Raw genomic sequence first — 21540 nt, forward strand, 5'->3', positions numbered from 1 at the left:
TTATAACGGCACTCATGGTGGCCTTAAAGGATCATTTGGTTTGCATGCTAGGCACCCAAACAAACGACTACATGAACAAAACTGTGTGAATAAAAAGTTTACTGTGTGAATGGACATGACTCTAGTAAGTGGCCCTGTGTTCTTTTACCACTAAAAAATCAATTGAAAGAAAAGAAGAAATGCTGCGGAGATCATGTGGTTTTAATTTGCCAACAGAAGGCAAAACAAATAACTGAAAGGACTATGTAGAAACTGATGAAGAGTTCGCAGTCTTTCCACAACAATTTCTTTAACTGCATAATATTAAAAAATAGCCCAATCAAAATTACAAGGCCATCAAGGACTGGTCGGCATTCTTGGGGGAAAGGTCATGGTAATTAACTGACACAGAATGATGGATTTTCCCAACACAGCTGTCACAACTGCTATTTTAAATCATTTCTTATGGTTTAAAATGTATAATCCCCAGGAAATTGATCATTACTGCACTTCAGGGCTGGTTTTCAGTGCCTTAACAATCCTAAGCTCAAAAGTCAGTCATAAACTGCTAAGTTACTAATGCCTTATTTCTCATTGGTAATTTCTATCTTCTTTTAAATAAGATTTTACTTTTTAAAAATGTACACTGAAATTTCAGGCATGATAAAAAAGGTGCATTCTTGTATTCTCTCCTTTTTGTCTCTGTTCTTTATATAGCTACTCCTCTTTTTTCCTTGTCTTTTGTCTTTAGTGGCTGAGCCTTCTTACTCAGCATTACATCATAGCCTTTGCTTATGTTGTCCCCCCACTGCACACACCCTCTACTTCTAAATATCTTTGAAAGTTTTGCCGTCTTCATGGTTCAATTGATATTGTAGCTTTTCTGTGAAACCTTCCCGTATACTATACTCATTGTTCACTAGTATTTATTAAAAGGATCACACATATCAGCTACTATAGTAGGCATTAGAAATGTGAAAATGAAAGAAATATAATCTCAGCCTCCAAGAAGTTCTTTGTTTTACCTGATTTTATTGATGGAGTAAATAAATCTTTGATGTAGCAATATGCTTGATATCTCTCTAGGTTTTCTTGCATTAATGTATTTTTCAATCATAAAATTCTGTATTTAATAAATTTTCCCGTATGTGTTCCTTAACATTGTCATTGTGGTCATTATTTGGGAAGACTGGGTACCACCTAGGGCCATCATTTGTTTTCTGCTTTACCATTTTTATTCTTCTCATGCCTTCCCTCCATCCAAGTCTGTTCCTAGATTTGCTAACAAAAATCATACTAAATAACTGGAAGGGACATTTATTTTCTTCTGAACAGGCCTAAATGCAGAGAATATAACTATAAAAAAGTGGAAACCTTGAGATGCTGTGTGTCAAAAGAAACATGGGCTTAGGAAGATTGTGGACTGATTGATCAGTTAGAAGTCAGCAAGTCTAAGTTTCAGGTGACCAGGACACTGATAGTCCATAAATTTCTTCCATGGTTAATGGGTAATCTATATTTGATTCTAGAACCACAATATATAAGTTGATCTTGCTTTATTACTTTTTAGATATTCTCTGAAATTGAAAGTAATCTGAGACGTGATAATTTGACTTTCCAAACATAGATTTGAAGTGTTTGGAATCAACTGAACTCTAATGCAAGCCCTTTTGTAAACTAGAAAATTATTTTATGACCATGCATTTCTTTTTGTTTTACATTTGTGACTTTTTGAATTGGTTTTGTGTATACACACACACTTACATAATTTAAGATACTGATGATCACAAGCACAAAGACCCGAGTTCGATCCCCGGTACCAAAAAAAAAAAAAAGATACTGATGAGACATGGAATATTATTATGTATTTTAACAAAGTTTAATATATGACAAGAATCTTAAATTCAGGAATGTGTAGAATTTTCTGTAGTAGGATATATTCAAAATGCTGATGTTCATCTTGAAGCCATTAAAGAGCAGCAGCACGGTAATAAATTCTATTTCTCCTGGGGGAAGCAGACTAAATAATGCAGCTTATTTTATTATCTAAATTAATTAATTAAGAACACAATCTTTGACAAACTGCAATCAGCTCATTGAGGGATTTGTGTTCTCTACTGGGTAATCTCCGATGATACTGTGAAAAGAATACACGTTCATCCTAATTACTATATTTTTAGTGCAACTCAAAAAATGGAGTTAGATGTGAAAGCATAAGTTTGTCAAGAAAGTTTTTTATAATGTTATTTATTTCCTTTTCATGGTACCATGTATTCATTTTTTGAACCCTTTATAGAGACCAAAATAATTTATGTTAATAACTAGTTTTTGCATTTTATTCTGCTGTATAATCGTTTCAGGTGTATAGATCTTAAAACTATAAAATCTTTTAATGAAATTGTGACTTGGAGCAGTTTATCCCTTTGTCTTTCCATCACTCCCCACCTATATAAAAAAAATTCTTTGTACTGTGGATTGAACCAAGGGCCTTCATACTGAGCTATATGCCCAGAGCTTTTTTATTTTGTGACAGCATCGCTGTAAGTTGCCCAAGGCTGGCCTCAAACTTGTGATCCTCCTTCCTCAGCCTCCCAGAGTGCTGGAATTGCAAGAACATGCCACCATGAGCAACTAACAACTCCCTGCAATTTTAAACTCTCTTCACAACTTAAAGAAACCACAAATTTAATGTTTCCCTCCTCCCTATTCCAGGCACCTGCTCCTTTAATTATGGCTGAAGAACAACCTCTCCTAGAACCTCTTTCTCAGAGGTCAGCCCTTTTCTTTCTCCACCCTTCCATCACTACTTACTTATTCATGCCATTGTTTCAGTTACCTCATCTGAAAAACAAATTAAAGTAATAAATACTAATAAACCTTTCAGTGAATATTTGAATAATCAGGGAGTTTCATTACCTTAATAAATGGGAGACAGGACTTCATGAATGATTTTTATATACTATCTCAGGTTGTGGGATATTATGACTTATATTTAGATTTCCCCCCAAAGCTTCATGCTCTCATAGGCTGGGCTTTTGGGAGTGATTGGATCATGAGTGTGTGACATTGGGTCATGGGTGTGTGTTACTAGGTTAGAGTGCTGATTGGTTTAGCATAGTTCTCTGTGTGGATGATGGACTCCCTGAAGAGGGAAGATGTGCTCTGGGTGTGAGTTGAACCAAGCAATAATCTTACAGACTAGATGTAATAAAAAGGGAAAGAAGAAGGAAGGCTGTACTGCTTCTTGCTTGCCAGCCCATGAACTGTTTCTCCTCTGCCACTTTGCTCGGCCATGCACCACCCCCCAGCTTTGTAGCCAGATGACTATGGACTGAAACCTCTACAAACTCTGAGCTAAAATGAAGCTTTCCTCCTTTAACTTGTGGATGTTGAGTATTTTGTCCCAGCAATGAGAGAGTAACTAAGACTTGTGATATGTGGAAATTATTTGAAGTAGGTGACCTCTTTTGTAACTAAAATCCAAACATATGAGCTTCATTTATTAGTAGCTAAATTTTAACACATTGAATAAGTCTGATATCATGACAATAAGTTCCTGCAATGAAGATGGTAAACCTTTCATTCCAAATGACAATAGACTTGAGATGGGACTCAGAGATGTCTATAAAGCCTTGTTATTACATACCATTTTCTATTTCTAAAATACCAATGAGACTATGGACTTATATAAAAAATTAATGCAGCAGGATCTATTCTTATGATAGAAATGAGGGCTAAAATACTTTTGTTATTTTTGCTCCTTGGTATTTGAAAATTATTTAAGATGTAATCCTTTCATTTTGGATAACATAGATGAGCTAGGAGGACAGTATGCTAAGTGAAATAATCCAGGTAAAGAAAAACGAATATCAAGTAATCTCACCCATATGAAGAAACTGAAAAACACTGACAAAAACTTTAGCAATAGAGACAGAGCAGAAGTAGAATGTGGGGTAGTGTTTGGGAAGATATTCAAATAACAGTTCAATTACAAGTAATATTTCAAATAGAAAAGAGGAATCAATCCAAGAGATCTAGTGTACAATGTGGTAACTATAATTAATACCAATAAATTGCATGCTTAAAATTACCAACAGTAATTTTTAAAATGTTTATTATCATATAACAATTGTAAGCATTCATAGAATAAAATGTGATAATTCAATAAATGTATACAATGTGTGATCATAAAACCAGGGCAATTATTATTTCCATCTCCTTCAACATTTAATCATCTCTTCCTGTTGGGAATTTTCAAACTCAAGATAGTAGATTTTAAGTGTTCTCATTACCCCTCCAAAGATAAGCAAGTGAAATAGTATGTATGTTAATAAGATTAGTTTATCCTTTACACAATGTATACATATAATGAGCCATTTTGTTAATACACCAGAGGTATATATAGTTTTTATTCACCAATTTAACAAAATTATAATGACCATTCTTTGCAATTAAACTCAAGGAAGCATTGTTAATGTAGTACAACTAATGACTGCTGTATATTCTTAATATTGGAAAAATATAGGAAAAATATACAAAATTCACATTTGTAATTTAAGGCTTTTTCTGTTATTTTATAGGGCCAATGACAATTGTGCTTATTTAATATTCAATTTAGAATCCTAAACTAAACACTTTTCTTAGCATTTTTATGTGTGCTTACAACAAATGGTGTTTCAAATTGTCATAAATCACACAATGTAACTGAAAGCACTGCATGTCCTAAAAACTGGATTTACAAGTCCGATTTCACCATATCATTTAGGGAAACTATTTATGACAACACAGCCTTTAGCTACAGTCAGCAAACATCTTCCATGTAATCAGTAAACCACAAGATGGCACCACTAAACAATTAGTTTATCTCAAAATGACTCACAGGTTTTCTTCAAGAAAAATGTTATTCCTCTTCAAAACCAGTGTTAAACATGAAAGTAGAAGGGATATTAGTAGAAAAGATAAAAAGAATAAGGTGCAGGGGGGAAAGAAGGGAAAATCACAGTAATACCATATATCCCTGATATGATGTGATAAAAGGGACATTTTATCCTTGTGGTATTCTCTCAAACTCACAACTTCAGTCTAATCAAAGGAAAACATCAGCCAAAACCTAAATTGATGGACATTATGTAAAATAGTTCATCAGTACTCTTGAAAAGTGTCACAGTCATGAGATACAGGAGAGATTGAGCAACTGTCACAGACTGAAGAAGCTAAGGAGAAATGACAGCTAGATAGAATGTGAGATCCCAATTTGGGCCATAAAAAAAGATGTTAGTTGACAAACTGGGGAAATCAGGATGAAAATTAACTATAACTAATAGTTAATATGTTTTAAACTATAATTTAGTTAATAGGTTGTATTTCTCAGTTTTGAGAATTGTAACTTGGAAGTGCAATATACAGTATTAACATCAGAAGAAGCCGAATGAAGGAAATACAGAAAGTCTCTGTACTATTTGTGAAACTATTTTTAGGATTAAAATTATTTCAAAGTACAAGTTTAAAAATGCAAGATACAAATGAAATTCTCTGAAATGCCTCATTAGCAGCAATAATTTATCATTATCTGTTATCTATATATATACACCACCATTCTATAGAATTTTATATAATGTTTTAGCTCTTTACATAGTACCGAGACCTAGGGTTTTATTCCTCTGCAGCCACAGAAAGTATATTTTTGACAAAGCACATTAGGATACATTGTCAGTATTGTTTTATGCAATTTTCAAACGAGAATAAATCAGAGATAATCAGTGTAGGAATAAAGCAAATTTTTGAATTCTATGACCACGGGTAGTACCTTTTAGTGATATTCAGTTATCTCATTAATGTGTATTCCAATTATGACTGATGCAAAGTCTGACATTAACATTTTCTTATTTTACTATCAGCCTAACCAGAAACAGTGTGGCTAATATCTGTGATAATATGACAAATGCTTTATACTGCACACAATATTAATTTGACTCATAGATAACCTTTTAGAATCAAGCAGGGAATATTGTAATCCTTTTAAGGGGTGAAAATCAATTTCTAATATGTTATATTTATGCATATAGATATGGGAACTATTTCCCTAAGAAGTACTTGTAAGAATAATTAGAAAAGGAACACTTTCTAAATTGTGATAAGGACTAAATGAAAAAAATATTAATATACAATTGGCCCTAGAGATGTAAATAAATTTAAGGTTTCCAACATATTTAATAATTTATATAAATGCAGCTAAAGTTCATGTGTTGTCATAATCCTGCAAAATAATATCGTTCTGTCCAAACAAGTTAATCAAATTAAGACAAGTGACACCAGTTACTGACCATCCTAATCCAGTAGGACCGCACCTTAATTTGAATACATCTGCAAAAAATATATTCCTAAGGTTCCAGATTAATTTAAATTTTGGTAGAACACTGATCAATCCAGTGCAGCCCAAGGATAAAATCATCTTGCTGGAAAACTATCAAATAAGACATTCTGTTTATGTTAACGTTTCTTATAGTAATGCTGGGCTGATTTTTGGTATTGCCACAGCTTGAAATACTTTTTAAAAGCAGATGCAAAATAACAGCTATAATTTCATTCTTACATGTTCATCTTTTAAAATTGTAAACTGTAACCTGCACTTTCATTTAGGATAAGACTAAATTCTTAGAACTTATCATGTTTCCAATAAGAGAGAATCTTCCAGAGCTTTTCCTTTCATAAAACATTTGGTTCATATGATTCAGGACAAATCAAGCAGTTTAGAGGGTGTTGAAGTAATTATGAGTCACCTTTATGAGTAGTGATAATTATAGAGAAATGTATGTGGGTGAGAAACGGTCCAGTGGAAAGATGTGGTTGCATAGTACGATATGATCAGTTAAAAAGTTATATAGTAGGGTCAGGGATTTAGCTCAGTGGTTCTGCTGCCTGTCTTGCAAGTACAAGGTCCGGAGTTTGAGCCCCGGTACCAAAAAAAGAAAAAAAAGTTATATAGTAGATCATCTGCTTTTGAGTCATCCTTAATTGAAATTTCCACTTTGTATGTGGATGCCAAACAGATCTAGCCCAAGAACATTGAGTAAGCAATAACTTTAAATGGTCAATTATGTCCAATACTTAACACAAACATAAAAAACAAAACTGCTCCATAAATTTGCTTGATTTTTTGAGTGAAATATTTGGAGTTTCTTTACACTGTTGATAACTTAGTGTTTCTGATTTCTATATATGCCTTATATCTCATCTGTATATACTATTTTATATTTCATAACATGATATGTACTTAGCTTTATTTAATTTTCTTTTCTTAACTTTGATTGCTTCTTTATAGCTGAGTCAAATAGCTAATATTTCATGTTTATCACCATCTGATGTTTCAGGGACTTCATGAAAAGACTGGTGCATTTACAGCTGTTAAAGTGATGAATGCTCGTAAGGTAATACTGTATCTTGTTTGTGTTCTATTTCTTTAAGGACTGTGTTCTTGGAATAAGCAGCTCAATAAATATTGTGTTTGTTGATAAATTATTATTTTACATAATTTATTATTATGTTATTTGGATTTATTATAATTTTCATTTTTGGGGGGGTACTGGGGATTGAACTCAGGACCTTATGCTTGTGAAGCAGGTGGCAGAACCACTGAGCTAAATACCAGTTCCAATAGTTTTCTAATATTATTAATATATATTGGTGTATTATACTTATTCTTTTATTATATTTCCACATTAAAATACTTTACTCACACCAAAAGTTCCACATATTTTGGTATTCTACAACAATAGGGAAAATATCTGTATTTCTTTCTATTTGCAATTGATTATCTGTTATCAGGAGTAATAAAGAATATATTCCCCCTATTCCTCCATATTGTGTTACTCTGTCTGAGTTCCATCTTATTATCTTTCCTTTGCTATGATTCCTTCTGAGGATGGAGCCTATTAAATTCTCAATGACAGGCAGAAGTAAAGAACTTGTCAGAGGTGCACATTTTTCATGTATCTTCTGACAGATGAGCAAGAGAAACAGTTTAATTGGCACTGTTTCTGCTAATATTTATAAAGTTGTATAACAGTTTGTAACATATTGTCATAGAATTTGCTAAGTATTGATTTCTTTTTCTTAGGATGCGTTATCTCATTTTCTCAAAATAATATTAACATGAACATAACAAAAATCAAAAGATTTTCACATCATTATATCTTAAATGAAAAATTATGTTTAAAAACTGTGCAAATTCACAAGCTGTGCTGTAAATGGTTCTTTCCAATTTAAGCAGGAAGTTAATTGCTGAAGCTATTTAAAGAGTTGTGTACTTTTTGTTTTGCCAGTAAGTGTCAAATGTTGCAAACCAGTGTGAGTTTCAAGGGATTTTGAGGTTTTGTGGATTCATTTTACTCTATAAACCATGCCTTCTAAATAATCAAACTTGTACTTTTCTGAGTGAAATTATAGAAAATACTTATTTCTTTGTATCAGCTTGAGAGACATAAATCCACATTTCATCCACATTTCAGATACTCTAAATTTTGAAATATTTAAAAATTGCGATCAGCCAGTCAGTGGTTAGTATTCATAACCTGGTTTTGTAGGGGAACACAGCACTTTTCTGCCATATAGAAATTTTGTCATTAATGCAGCATTTACATCTATTACAATAAATTGTGTGCCTTGTTTATCATTTAATAAGAAACTGATATTTAGATTAAAATTATTTGTGAAAAATTAAGATAAGTATAGCATTACCTTACTCTTCCATTTGGTGCAAACGAAGCACAGAAAACTTAAGCACAAATCATTGCCAAAGTATACCAGTGGACCTAATAATATTTTGTTGTTGGTTTTTCAGACTCCTTTACCTGAAATAGGAAGACGGGTGAGAGTGAATAAATATCAGAAGTCTGTTGGCTGGAGATACAGTGTGAGTGCTAGAAGTCCTCATTAGCAACCACATAGTCTTTGCTTTATTTTTCAGCTTTAAACTCATCCCTTTGCATTATGTTATTGTCTCTGTAAGGCCACCCCTAAAATATTGTTGCATGAAGGTGATGTTTGTATTTTCTAACATACGCCTACAAATTCAGACATCATATTTGAACATTAACACCTGCCAAATAGCAGGGCCTAGAAGAAATGGTAATTTGAACCAGAAAAGGTTGACTACAAGGACATCTATGGAGGATAACGGGCTTTGACTGGGTGGAAACAAAAGAGGAGTTGATGGAGCCAAGAGCAAATTTTACACAAAATTGTCCTTGGTAAGATCTTTTTCATACCTTGTACTTGGTGGTCTGTACTGAAGAGCTTTTCTTGCATTATGATTCTAACTAATATTACTATTATATATGAGCCAAATGATAGCTACTCTTTTTTTTATTGTAAGAGCAGTGGAGACAGAAAATCAACAGGCTTCCCAGCCTTATAGTCTTGACATCTAACAACTGTAATTGACCGCATACAGGAGTGAAGATCCTTTTTACTTGTAGTTTTTTTGAGATCTGCTGATTTTAATGATTCACTGACTCTAGAATAAGACTAAGCAAAGAGAATTCTATTTTCCAATAGATATTGATAATTTATGAAAGTATTATGTAGACCTAACTGCAGATTACTGTTCTTAATATAGTTCATTGATATATTTTCCTAATTATCTCCTTCAGTCTAATTTTTAGGATTAAAATATTTTCAACCTTTTGTATTTTAATAAGTGTACTCTCAGATGCATTAAGATAATATTTAATATTCATATGATCACATACAAAATCTAGTTATATTAGAAAGGTATTGCTAAACAGCTTCATAATTTGTCTATTATGTACCAGGCTTCTTTTTGTTTCTAATGTATCTTGAGAGACAAAGCATATCCAAAGGAAACAGCTATTACAGGATTTTGTAGATCAAGAAGCCACAAAATATAAGATATAAAAAATGTAATTATTCGATGAATTCTAATTTTATCAAATACATATGTTAATAAAACTCTAAAATTCTTTCCCAAAACTTTTCTGGTATTCTTTCTGTAATTCAAATGATTTGATTCTAGAATTGGGAAAATTACAAAGGGAATTCTGGCATCCTTGAGCTGCCTATCCTTGACAAAAAGCAGAGATTTCAGGCCAAGCCTAGGATCAACTGGCCCTGAGCCAGGAAATGTTGTAGCATTGTATTACTGGCAGAAGTATGAGAGTTTTAAATTACCCACTTGGCCTGATGGATGTAATGTATTTATGTGTTTTTCACAAGCTCAACTTCCTGTTAATTGAAAGTGGCATACACACATGCCTTCCAAACATATCTGATCTTCATTTATTTGTATTGGGGGAATTTACATTTATATGGGAAGCCTACTTTTATAGGATTTTTCTTGTTGGAGAGTTTGAATTCTCTGGTTATGTATTCTAGTAAGAAATATTGGCGCTAACTAATCAGCCATTCAACGTCTCAAATCCCTTGGAATAAAAAGCCTGTGATTTGCTCACACATCTTAGATACCAGGGCTTTATGGAATTAGCAATAATGTAGATGTTCAGAAATGTAAGTGTAAATCCAAGTTTACTACTAAATAGTCAAACAGCACTTGAAAAAATGGTCTTTTTACATCTCTAGGACTCAGGTTCCTCATAAGCAAAATGATACGACAAATACAATACCATTGTTACCTAAAATCCAGCCATTATCTTCCTATTTTTTGGCAGTGTGAGGTTTGGAACCTAGAAAAAGAATGTTGGCCTCAAACAATCAAATAGGTTAAATGACTTATTCTTGCCCCTGCTTCTCTATAACTTTTCACTCATATTCTTAGATTTACACTAGCATCTTTCCCATTTATTGCACTATTACGTGTTCATACTCTTTTCAGTATATCATTAATATCTTAACATAAACTGAGATTACATACAAAATCGCTTGTTCCTGAGGTTTATGTCTACATAATGTCAGATATGTTTATCCTCTTAAAGAAAGGCTATACCACAGGAATAGAATGAGATTCAAGTGTCTTGCAGGACAGAAATAGAAGCCACAGGGATAATTTTTTCTTTTACCTTGTTAGAAAAAGGATTATAGAAATTTGAAGGGAACTTACTAAATGAGCTTCTTTGAGAGGCTAGGATGAGACTGGAGCCTGTATTGCCATGCAATAAATTCTTATAGTATAATTTGCTTCTTTTATTCATCTGTGCTTTTATTACACAATAACTAGAAAGGGAGAATCTTTCACTGGGGGCTTCCAGTTGAAAAAAATCAGCCTTCCCCCATAAGACAAATTGGTATGAAGATTTATTTTCTAGTACAGTATTTGAGTAAATCCCCTGGAAAATCCAAGGAAAATTTCAAAGAATGTCCTGCAGCTGCCAGGTATTTGTTTGAGATTTCAAACTTTTTAAAATAAGACATGGTATAAGTACTTGGCATTTGGGAGGAAAAAAGATACTTTACCAACAGAAAACAAATCAACTTGGAGATATGACAGAGCCTAGTTCGTTTCCTTGTTTTTATATCATAAGCATTTTTAAAATCAATCCACAATATAACCAAACACATAAGGTAATTGCCCACTTTTGCCTTCTGAGTCTAGAGGATAAGCAAAGAAAGAAGGTAATAACTGCATAGATATTTTGAGTTACTGAGTAGTTCTATTCTGCTAGGAGGCTTATTTCCTCAGGTTGTTAAGTCAGTGTAGTTGTTGAAAATGCTAGAGAGGGGTAAAGATAATTGGCAGTTAACCCCTTCATAGTTTTTCTTGTCAATTGGCCTTTTCTTAGTTCTTTGCACAGAAAAGTATCCTTTTTATACTGAATTTCACAATAGGATATCTTTGTGTATGTACTTCAAGTCTTCTTCCATTTATATTCTACAAATACATTTCACTTTAGACTTTAGACGGTAACACTATTCCTAAGAAGTTCATATGAATTGAACTTTTATAGATACACTGAGAGAGCTGGTTTATTTAGAATCAAATATAATTTAGAACTAGTAGGGATTCAAAGGAACCTAGTGGTGAATCCATCTTTCAAGGGCAGAATTCTTTTCTGAGTCATTATTTATCATCTTCTACTTCATATGCACTATTTTGTATTCACGACAGGTTATGCCAATCATGCATGTGAATCTTATTTCCCTGTATGGTAGTTTCTTTAAGCTAGAACAGTAATATCTAAATGTACAAACTACTAATATGATCATTGTAAATTCCTAGCAATTGAAGTACCTTTTTGTAAGTTAATATATTAAGGTATTTTTCTCTAGTATATAGTAACTAGCTAGATGCACAAAAGTGTGGTTATTTTCAAATTATTAAGAAACAAAGATTTTTTCAGATTCCCTAAGAAATAATGGTTATAAGAGGATTATCAAAATCATTTGGTTGTCATCTGACAAGCAGACATAGCTGAAGCTTAAGGGGAAAGAATCGCTTGATATTTCACTCCACAATACCAAATATACTGGGAATGAAAGGGCTGCCGTTTGTAGATTAAGGTAAAAAGTAAAGAGAGGACTATAGTTCTGATAAAACTCTTATTCAACAAAAGGAGAAGTAACAGATATTTTTGATAATATCGTACGTGTATACCGTCTTTCAAGAATTTCAGAGACATTATGCATACGATCCAATTTGGTCCTAGTAACAATTCATGGAGATAGGTAAAGGTGTACATCTTCCATTATTTTTAAAGTAAATTGAAGTTTTGGAAGATTAAGAGAATTTTCTATTTGGGGAAATCAATGCTCAAACTCAGTTCTCCTAATGTCCAGGGTAGGTGCTCTTTTCTGATTGATATTGCACTGTCTTCTGCCAGTTCTACCTCTTCAAACTATGTGTTCTACTTTAGTTATCTTATCCAAGTCAGATGCCTTCAATTTTCACTATATAGATAATTCTCAAAAACAGGAATGCCTCTACACCTGATCTGAGCATCAGATCTGTACTTTCATTCTATGCTATCTTATGAGGCCATAAAAGGATGTGTATTCATTTATTAATATAGAAAGATGTGCTTTCCAAAAGGGAAGAAGACCAAGAGATGGAGGGAGGGGGTGGAAAGGGAGGGAAAGGGGATGAAGAAAGAATTAAGATGTGTCAGGTACATATACCAACTCATCTCAACGAATTGTAAAAGCTATGTATGGCAAACATGTACTAATAAAAATTAAAAAAAAGATGTGATTTGTTAATAAAAATTTGAAAGTTGCAGAATAGTGAAAAAGTATAAGCTTGTTTATATTAAAAATAAATTCCCTATTTTATATATGTATATATATATATTTCTGCCATTGTTCTAGCTACTGCATTAGCATATACTAATATCTGAAATAATACACTATAAACTGTTAGCAATGGTTGGAGCAAGTTTTCCATGACAGTACACTATTTGCATATCTTAATTCATATACATGTACAATTGCTTTGATTAGGAAAATAAATTATTTTAAACATATTTTTAAAAAAGATTAGCACAGAACAAAACAATGCCTTTAAAAGGTAAGAAATTACAGACTGAGTGTGGTGCTGACTATCCACATACAAAAGAATGAAGTTGGACCTCTACTTTCTACAAAAATTAACTTAAAGTGATCAAAGACCTAAATATAAGAGGTAAAAATCACAAAATTCTTAAAAAAAACCAGAAGATTAAATCCTTGTCACCTTTTACTTGGCAATACATCCTTAAATATGACACCAAAAGTATAAGCAACAAAACAAGAAATCTATAAACTGGAATTCATCAAAATTTGTAACTTTTGTGCCTCAAAGAACATTTGTCAAGAAGTTCAAGCAAGCTCCCCAAATAGAAAAATTATTTGCAAATTCTATATCTAATAGGGCATTTTTATCTCGAATATATAAAGAACTCTTACAGTTTAATAATAAAAGGTAGCTTAGCTTTAAAAAAACCACAAAGAATTTTTATTAGACATTTGTCAAAGAACATATACAATGGCCAATGAGCACATGAAAAGATGTCCAACATCATTAGTCATCAGGGAATTTTAAATCAAAACCATAATTGTATACTATGTCATCATTTACTATATAATGGTTATAATAATAAAAACAGATTATAAAGTGTTGGTGAAAGTGTGGAGAAAATGGAACCCTTTTTACACGTTGTTACTGAGGATATAAAATTTTAAGGCATAGTTTGGCATTTCATCAAAACATTAAGCACATAATTACCATTTGACTGAGCAATTTCCTTCCTTAAGTATACGTATGAGAAATTGAAATATATATCCATATAAATATGATATGTATGCTCATAGAAGCATTGTTTGCAACATCCAAAAGGTGAAAATAATACAAATGTTCATTGATTGATGAATGGTAATCTAAAAGAATGAAATAGATACATAATGTAACATGAACTTTAAAAATATCTAGTCACAAAAGGCCACATATTATATGGTTTCATGTATTTTAAATAACCAGAATAGATAACTTTACACAAAGAAAATAAAGATCTGTGTGTGTAGAACAGTTGTCACAATGAATGTACAATTCTGTATATGTTAAGAAGCAGTGGACTGTACACTTTAAATTGAGTGAATTATAGTGTGCATATAATATCTGAGTAACACCAAAAAAAAACCAAGTTATTTTTGCCTTGTAAAGCAAACAAAAATTCTATGACTCTATTTAATCAAAACTTTATACAATGGTCGGTTGTGCTGATACGGGAACCACATTATAAGAACTACTGAATTAAGAGAGTTTCAATCTACCACCTCCCCCACCAAAAAAAATAACAAGTTAACCTGAGATTTCCACTTGCTGAAAATTCAAGTTGAGATGTTATTATGAATTACTGTGGGATATAAGATCTTGCAATACCATTTTACTTTATAAATTTACTTGAGTTTAGAGATCAATAGTCATTGAATTGCGTGGTTTAGCAGTTTATTGTCTGTTCCTATTCCATAGGATGAGGAAGAAGATCTCAGGACTGAACTCAACCTTCTGAGGAAGTACTCTTTCCACAAAAACATTGTGTCTTTCTATGGTGCATTTTTCAAGCTGAGTCCCCCTGGCCACAGACACCAACTTTGGGTATGTTGTTAATTATCTTAATATTATTTGATAGAAAGAAGTCTTATCCAAAGAAGTACTTTTCTGTGAGTTGATATGGCACTTTGTGCATCTACAGGAAAACTTCTGCTCTCAAGTGCTCAAGGTAATAATGGAAAGAAGTGCTTTAAGAAAGTGATGAAATAAAGAAAGATAACTTATATGTCTCGCAAGTGGTTTCTTGGTGGGATGAGGGAGGACTCGAATGCTGGTAATATGTAACAAATATTTTCAAGTATAGTTTGGCTACTTTTAACATAAGGTAGTCTGTTTTCTGGTATGGAGGCTGCCTGATGGATTAGCAAATAAAAACTACATAAGGATCAATTGTAATTAGTATTCAACATGAGCATATGGGTACATTTTAAGCATTTTCAAATTTATGCACTTATGTAAAAACATAACTCCTAGATATTCTCTTCTAGTTAATTGACTTATCCATTTTGTAGTCATCATGGCCAGGGTATCACAAAATCCTATCAATGAAATATAAATTTTAGAAGCTAATAAGACATTAGACTCATTGAGCCACAGTTACTAGAAATTTTGCTGCCCTCCATAAGTACATTAGCAAGAAAATGAGCTTTGGTTAAAGATGTTCTTCTTAAAAGCATAATATTTAGAATATAAACTGGAGTCATTGTATATGTAATATCTATACTTGGTACATTTTCTGTTCCAGTCCAAATCAGTAGTAATACATTTTTTTAAAGTAACAAATAAAGTTTTTCAGAATCTTCAAGTGGGGATAAAAGATCCTCTTATATTCTATATGGACGTGAGGAAGTAGGTAGTGACACTATGGAAAGCTTTTCAACAAAAGGTTAAATTGAAACAGTGGTTTTCAGCTCTTGGCATCTATCAGAATTTTCTGGGGAGCTATATAAAACACAGACTACTGGATCGCATTCACAGAAGTTTTGATTCAGTAGCTCAGGGATGTGTGTGAAATGTGCACTTCCCAATAAGTTCACAGATGATGCTGATGCTTTTGATCTGAGCACAATAATCTGAGAACCACCAAATTTAGAGATTTTCAACTAAATCCCATTTCCTCTCAAACGTCCAGTTATTTTGACTCCTCTCTTCTCTGGCAATTTCAATTGAGATTTTATTAAATATTGCTGCACAGCTGTAATGGTTACTGGTTTTTAGTTTATTTTTTACATACACCATTTGTCTTTTCATATATCTTTACTTACAAGTTTTTTCCTCTTGACAGTATGGCAAACTATGAAAAATGTTGCAGTTTCCTTATTGGATATATATTATTAGTACTCAATTCATTCAGTCATTCAACATACATTCATTGAAAACCATCTATTTGCCAGGCATTCTACTAGATTCTGGGGATACGCAACGGTAAGCTGAATAGATATGCCCCTGGCTCATTGGAGCTTACAGTCTACTTGCAAAGACCAATATTAAGCAGACACACAAATGAATGTCAGAAGAAAAATAAAATGGTTTTATGTGAGTGAATAATAAAAGAAACTAAATTTAAGCGGGGGTATGAAAACTCTTCCTTAAGGAAATAAAAGCTTAAACTGAGATCTGAAGGATGAATAGGAACTTAATGCATAAATTACTTGTGGAGCTAAGAGTTTCTGTTGGTCCATCAACACTTTATTGCCTATGTAAATCAGACAAAAAACAAACAGGAAGTATGTAAATAGCCAAACATTTACCATTTATATACATCAGATGCTATGCTTACAAAGCTAAGAAAATCATTGTGAATGCCTCCTGTTCCTTTTATAATTGAATACTTCTGATTTAGATGTTAGCAAGATCTTTCAGGGTCCATCTTAGGTGAATGGCTTTAATTCAGGTTAATCATAGTTCAAAATGAACCCCTTTGCTTCCATTACCACAGTGTACATGTTGTGCCATCCAATAGTCAGCACTTAGTCCCCAACACGAAAAATCTACCTTTCATAGTTAATCTGTACAGTTGATTTCATTTGACTGAGTTCTTTCTTCTTTTACTGACAGTGTATACAGGTCAATGCATTCAGTATTATCAATGGTGAACAACTACAAATTAGGGAAGTAGCTTTTTGAAAAAAAATAATATTCCAAAAGGAAATAGTATTACATTTTTAAATATTCAAGATTTTGAGTTTATCTTTTTGCTTTCATTCATCTATAGTGACAATTAACTTGCTTATAGATAAAAACATGTATTTTGTCCTTTTGACAAACTGGTTTCAACATGTGTAGTGATGCATAAACCTCCACTTGAAGCACAGTTTGGTAGGTTGATTATAATAGTTATATTCTCCTTCCTATTCATCTGTCTTCCTTATTTAGCTAATACTATCTTGTAAGAAATTTACAACTTTTGCACTAAATTCATTGATGGCAAAAGTAATTTTTCTGACATGTTAAATTTATTAACAGTAAAATCAGAATGAAATGCTGTCAAAGAGGTTAGCCTTAAAATAAACTTCCTCAGCATTAATTCCATTTGAAATAAATTATACTAAAGGAATTCAATTGACGATTTCCTCTTGGAGCTGTAGTTCATCGGTATTTTGTGGAAAATAATGTAGAGTTGGAAAATAAACAAAACAGTGAAAATCCTACCTACTGTTAACATTCATGTGTACTATTTTTAGGCCCTCCATATGCTACTTCTTCACTTCAGCTCAAACTGTTCCCTCAACTATTCCTTTCTTTCCACTCTAGTCATAACTCAGTCTTGTCCCCTGCACCTGTTTCTTTCTGAGGGTATTTGTTTTTTCTGTTTTCCATAAGTAGAATGTTCTTCCTATTAAGCATATCCAAACACTACCTATAATTCAAGGCTTAGTTCAAAACCCTCCTCCTAGTTAAATATCTTTGGTGTGGTACCTGGCTTTCCTGCCTCCACAAATTCTAATTGAACTAGTCTTTGGAGTCCTGGAAGACAACTGAGTCAGTCTTCTCAGTGCTTTAATTTCTAAACTTTACATATAAATACAAGCTATATGGACTAAAATTCTCTAGATAGTTTCAGAGTATCACTTTCTATTTCTTTATATTTGGATGGCTTCCCTGTAGATGGTGATGGAATTATGTGCAGCAGGCTCAGTCACTGATGTTGTGAGAATGACAAGAAATCAGAGTTTAAAAGAAGATTGGATTGCTTATATCTGCAGAGAAATCCTTCAGGTGAGTTTTCATGTAATCATTCTTCGTTACTCTTGAAAGAACCTAGGAAGATTGTATAGAATGTAGTCTCTATCTCATATGTGGTTGCTTAAGAATTCTAAAGCCAGTGCACACCTGTAGTCTCAGCTACTTAGGAGGCTGAGGCTGAGAAGGATTGTAAATTCAAATTCAGTCTGAGTGATCTAACAAGACTCTTGTTTCAAAATAAGAAATGAAAAGGACTGAGGAAGTAACTCAGTATGAATATCCTGGGTTTAACCCCCTGTACTAAATATAGGAAAGACGGGAGAGAGAGAGAGAGAGAGTGAGAAATTCTAAACATAATCCCTGGATCAGAGAAAAATTTTAAAAGGCCAAAAAGCTTGAGAAAAATCAATTGTTCAGTTAATATCCTTCAATTTTATGTTGGACCGCAAGATGTGCAACCATCTTTCAGAATCATAGCCTTTAATGGCTGTCAGATTCAAACTATTGTGTTCAGTGGATCATGGAAATGACCCCATTTATTATTATATTTTTAGGGTTCATAGTTTTTTTCTTTTCTAGTTTTTTCCTCTTTTGTTCTATTGAGGATTGAACACCAGACCTTGCACATGCTACAAAAGTGCTCTACTATTGGAGGTTTATCCCCACACCAGAGTTCACTTTTTAAAAAGCTTAGCACTGTCATCACAGATTTAGATGAAGACCTATCAGGAGAAGTCAATGTTCTATAGAAGGGCCCAAACCTTTTTAGACAGATATCTTCTTTGAATGTTGCCATATATATAGATATATAATTTTAAATTTCTAACACCCAATTGCATGGGAGCAACAATCTTCTTTCTCCACCAAACTCAGTTTTTCCTTTGTGGCTCAAAATGCTTAAAATCACCCAAGGAGGGTATTAATAAAAATGAATAGTACCGTTCAACATTGTTAGAATATCCTTCCTCCCATTTGATTAGACTCATTTGTGATAATAATGTGAATGGCTAAGAGTATGCGCTCTCTGCTGAGTTTAAATTCTATTTCACCATGTATTAGCCATGTGGCCTTGAGTCAGCTACTTAATTTCTCCAGTCTCACTTTTCTCATGTGTAATATGGAATAATACTAACATCTTCCTCAGAGGGTTACTGTGAGCATTTAATAATTTATTCCTTGTAAAGCATTTACCACAATATCTAGCAAAGTATAAAGGTTCATTCAATTTTAGTTGTTTTTATAGTTACTTCTATTATCCACCCCCAGTTAGTGTCTAGCGCAAATTCACAGCAGCCTAATATTACATACCATGTCATAGTATAGCCGGGTCATGGGTTAGTTTTAGTGGTGAATGGACTTGGGCCAGCAGGGGAAGCCAAAACAAATTACAAATGGTTTAAAATGATTTCCATATTCCCTCAAATACTCAGCCTACAAGGATGACTGAAAATATTTTGGACTAGACAAATAGTTGGATGAGGAATAGAGAAAAACTATGTCTGAGCAATGATATGGTCAAGATGTTCAGTTCTATACTCTTATGGTTAGTTGGAAATAGAGAGGTTAAAAAAGAAGGTAAAGTGGCCCAATGTATACACACATTACTTTCTGGTGTTCTGTTCTTTCATGGGTGTCTTGGTTTATTTTCCTTTCCTTGTGACCAAAAGTAGAATTTCGGGAAATTGTTATAGTAATTCCAGCCTAAAGAAAGAATTTTGTCTGAAAAATCAAATCTGAGTCATTTCTTAACAAATGTTTTTCCAAAAATACCAAGACTAGTAACAGAAAAGAGAAATATGTATACTGATGTGACCTTCTTTTAACATATGCATATATATATATATATATATATATATATATATATACACACACAGGGTTTAGCTCATCTTCATGCACACCGAGTAATTCACCGGGACATCAAAGGTCAGAATGTGCTCCTGACTCATAATGCTGAAGTAAAACTGGGTAAGTTTATTTTTGCATTATGTTAGGTTAGGCCCAAAACATCTTAATCAAGAAAACTCCATTAATATAACTGTGCTTTTTTTCATGTCCCTGCAAACATCCTATACTTATTTGAGCTGGGTCTTCTGTACTTGCAAAACTAGTCAAAAGTTGAAAATTTGTTTGAGAAGGGAACAGGAGCAACAGAAAAAGGCTGCAGCTGGCTGGGGATTTAGCTCAGTGGTTCTGCCACTTGCCTCGCAAGTGCAAGGTCCCAAGTTTGATTCCCGGTACCAAAAAAAAAAAAAGGATTCAGCTAACCAGTTCTTTGAAATTATGTAGACAAACAATTATTTTTTGACTTTTATTAGTACATGTTTGCAGTACATAATGATTGCATTTACTGTAGGGGACTGGTACATGTAAATAGCACATTTCAACTCCCTTCTTGCCCTCTCCCCTCCCTGCACCCTTCTTTTATTTTTTCCAGCATCAGACTTACTCATTTTTCTTATAAAACCTTATAAAGTTAATTATCAGACTAAAACCAGACTAATAGGGCAAAGAACATATGAAACATGTTATTGGCAGTATTACTTTTTGGTCATTGCTTTACCCTCTATTACAGAAAACTATTATATTTATGTCAGCAATTGAATTGAGTATTTACCTTGTACAAATTTATATGACATGGGCATGGATTAAAAAATTTCTTTCCATATCTACATTCTATTTTGCCAAGATTATCAAAGAATTTTTAATTAAACACAAACTGCTTCCTTGTAGTTACTTCTCAAATATTTAAAGAAGTGATATCAATCAGAAATGATACTTTAATGATATCCAAATAAAATTCAGAAATTAAAATTTTAAAAAAGCAGAAAGTCTTTGGATTTCTATTCCAGGCTTTAGAGTGGTATAATTAATTTTATTCTATTTTTTGGTATAATTTATTTTAAAACACACACACACTGTCTCTCAGGTACACAGGGAACAATATCTCACAAACTTTGAAATATGTATATATACATACACACATGTGCATATACACATGTATATATATATATGGCCCAATGGTTGGTTTTTTAATAATACTATAAAATTATGTCAGTACTACGTAATGACAGATAACTGCACTGATAAGAACATAAATAATTTAATCATTTGTATTATTTTTTATTATATCAACTATTTTTAACATATTTTTTAACATAAATTCATGATTTTCTCCCCCTTTTTTGGTAAACTAATAGAGCTAGTGTAAAACTTTTGATCATTCACTAAGAATACTTTTTGATGAACATTTGTGAAAGAAGTACACGTAGTAACTTTTCTTGAAATAAATAGGTTTCAAGAAAATATACTATTTCTTTTTATCTAAAAGCTACAAATCTAGAAACACAATTTTATGAAACTGATATTAAAAACATAAGAGG

General features: G+C 32.7%; 1 protein-coding gene across 5 annotated transcripts in view; it reads left to right on the forward strand.

The window, feature by feature from the left end:
- The window catches only part of Nrk (Nik related kinase), a 141817-nt gene that overhangs the window by 60045 nt on the left and 60232 nt on the right, over nucleotides 1–21540 (forward strand). For all 5 annotated transcript variants that reach the window (XM_087196708.1, XM_087196710.1, XM_087196709.1 and 2 more), the window contains 5 exons: nucleotides 7350–7406; nucleotides 8819–8890; nucleotides 14894–15019; nucleotides 18083–18193; nucleotides 20035–20125. In XM_087196708.1, the coding sequence (XP_087052834.1) occupies nucleotides 7350–7406; nucleotides 8819–8890; nucleotides 14894–15019; nucleotides 18083–18193; nucleotides 20035–20125 (457 nt within the window). The remainder of the gene's footprint in view (nucleotides 1–7349; nucleotides 7407–8818; nucleotides 8891–14893; nucleotides 15020–18082; nucleotides 18194–20034; nucleotides 20126–21540) is intronic.

Source organism: Heterocephalus glaber, unplaced genomic scaffold, assembly GCF_053883595.1.
Source record: "Heterocephalus glaber isolate CG9 unplaced genomic scaffold, H.glaber_assembly_v1.0 deba00001613, whole genome shotgun sequence".
In the NCBI taxonomy this organism is placed as follows: domain Eukaryota; kingdom Metazoa; phylum Chordata; class Mammalia; order Rodentia; family Bathyergidae; genus Heterocephalus; species Heterocephalus glaber.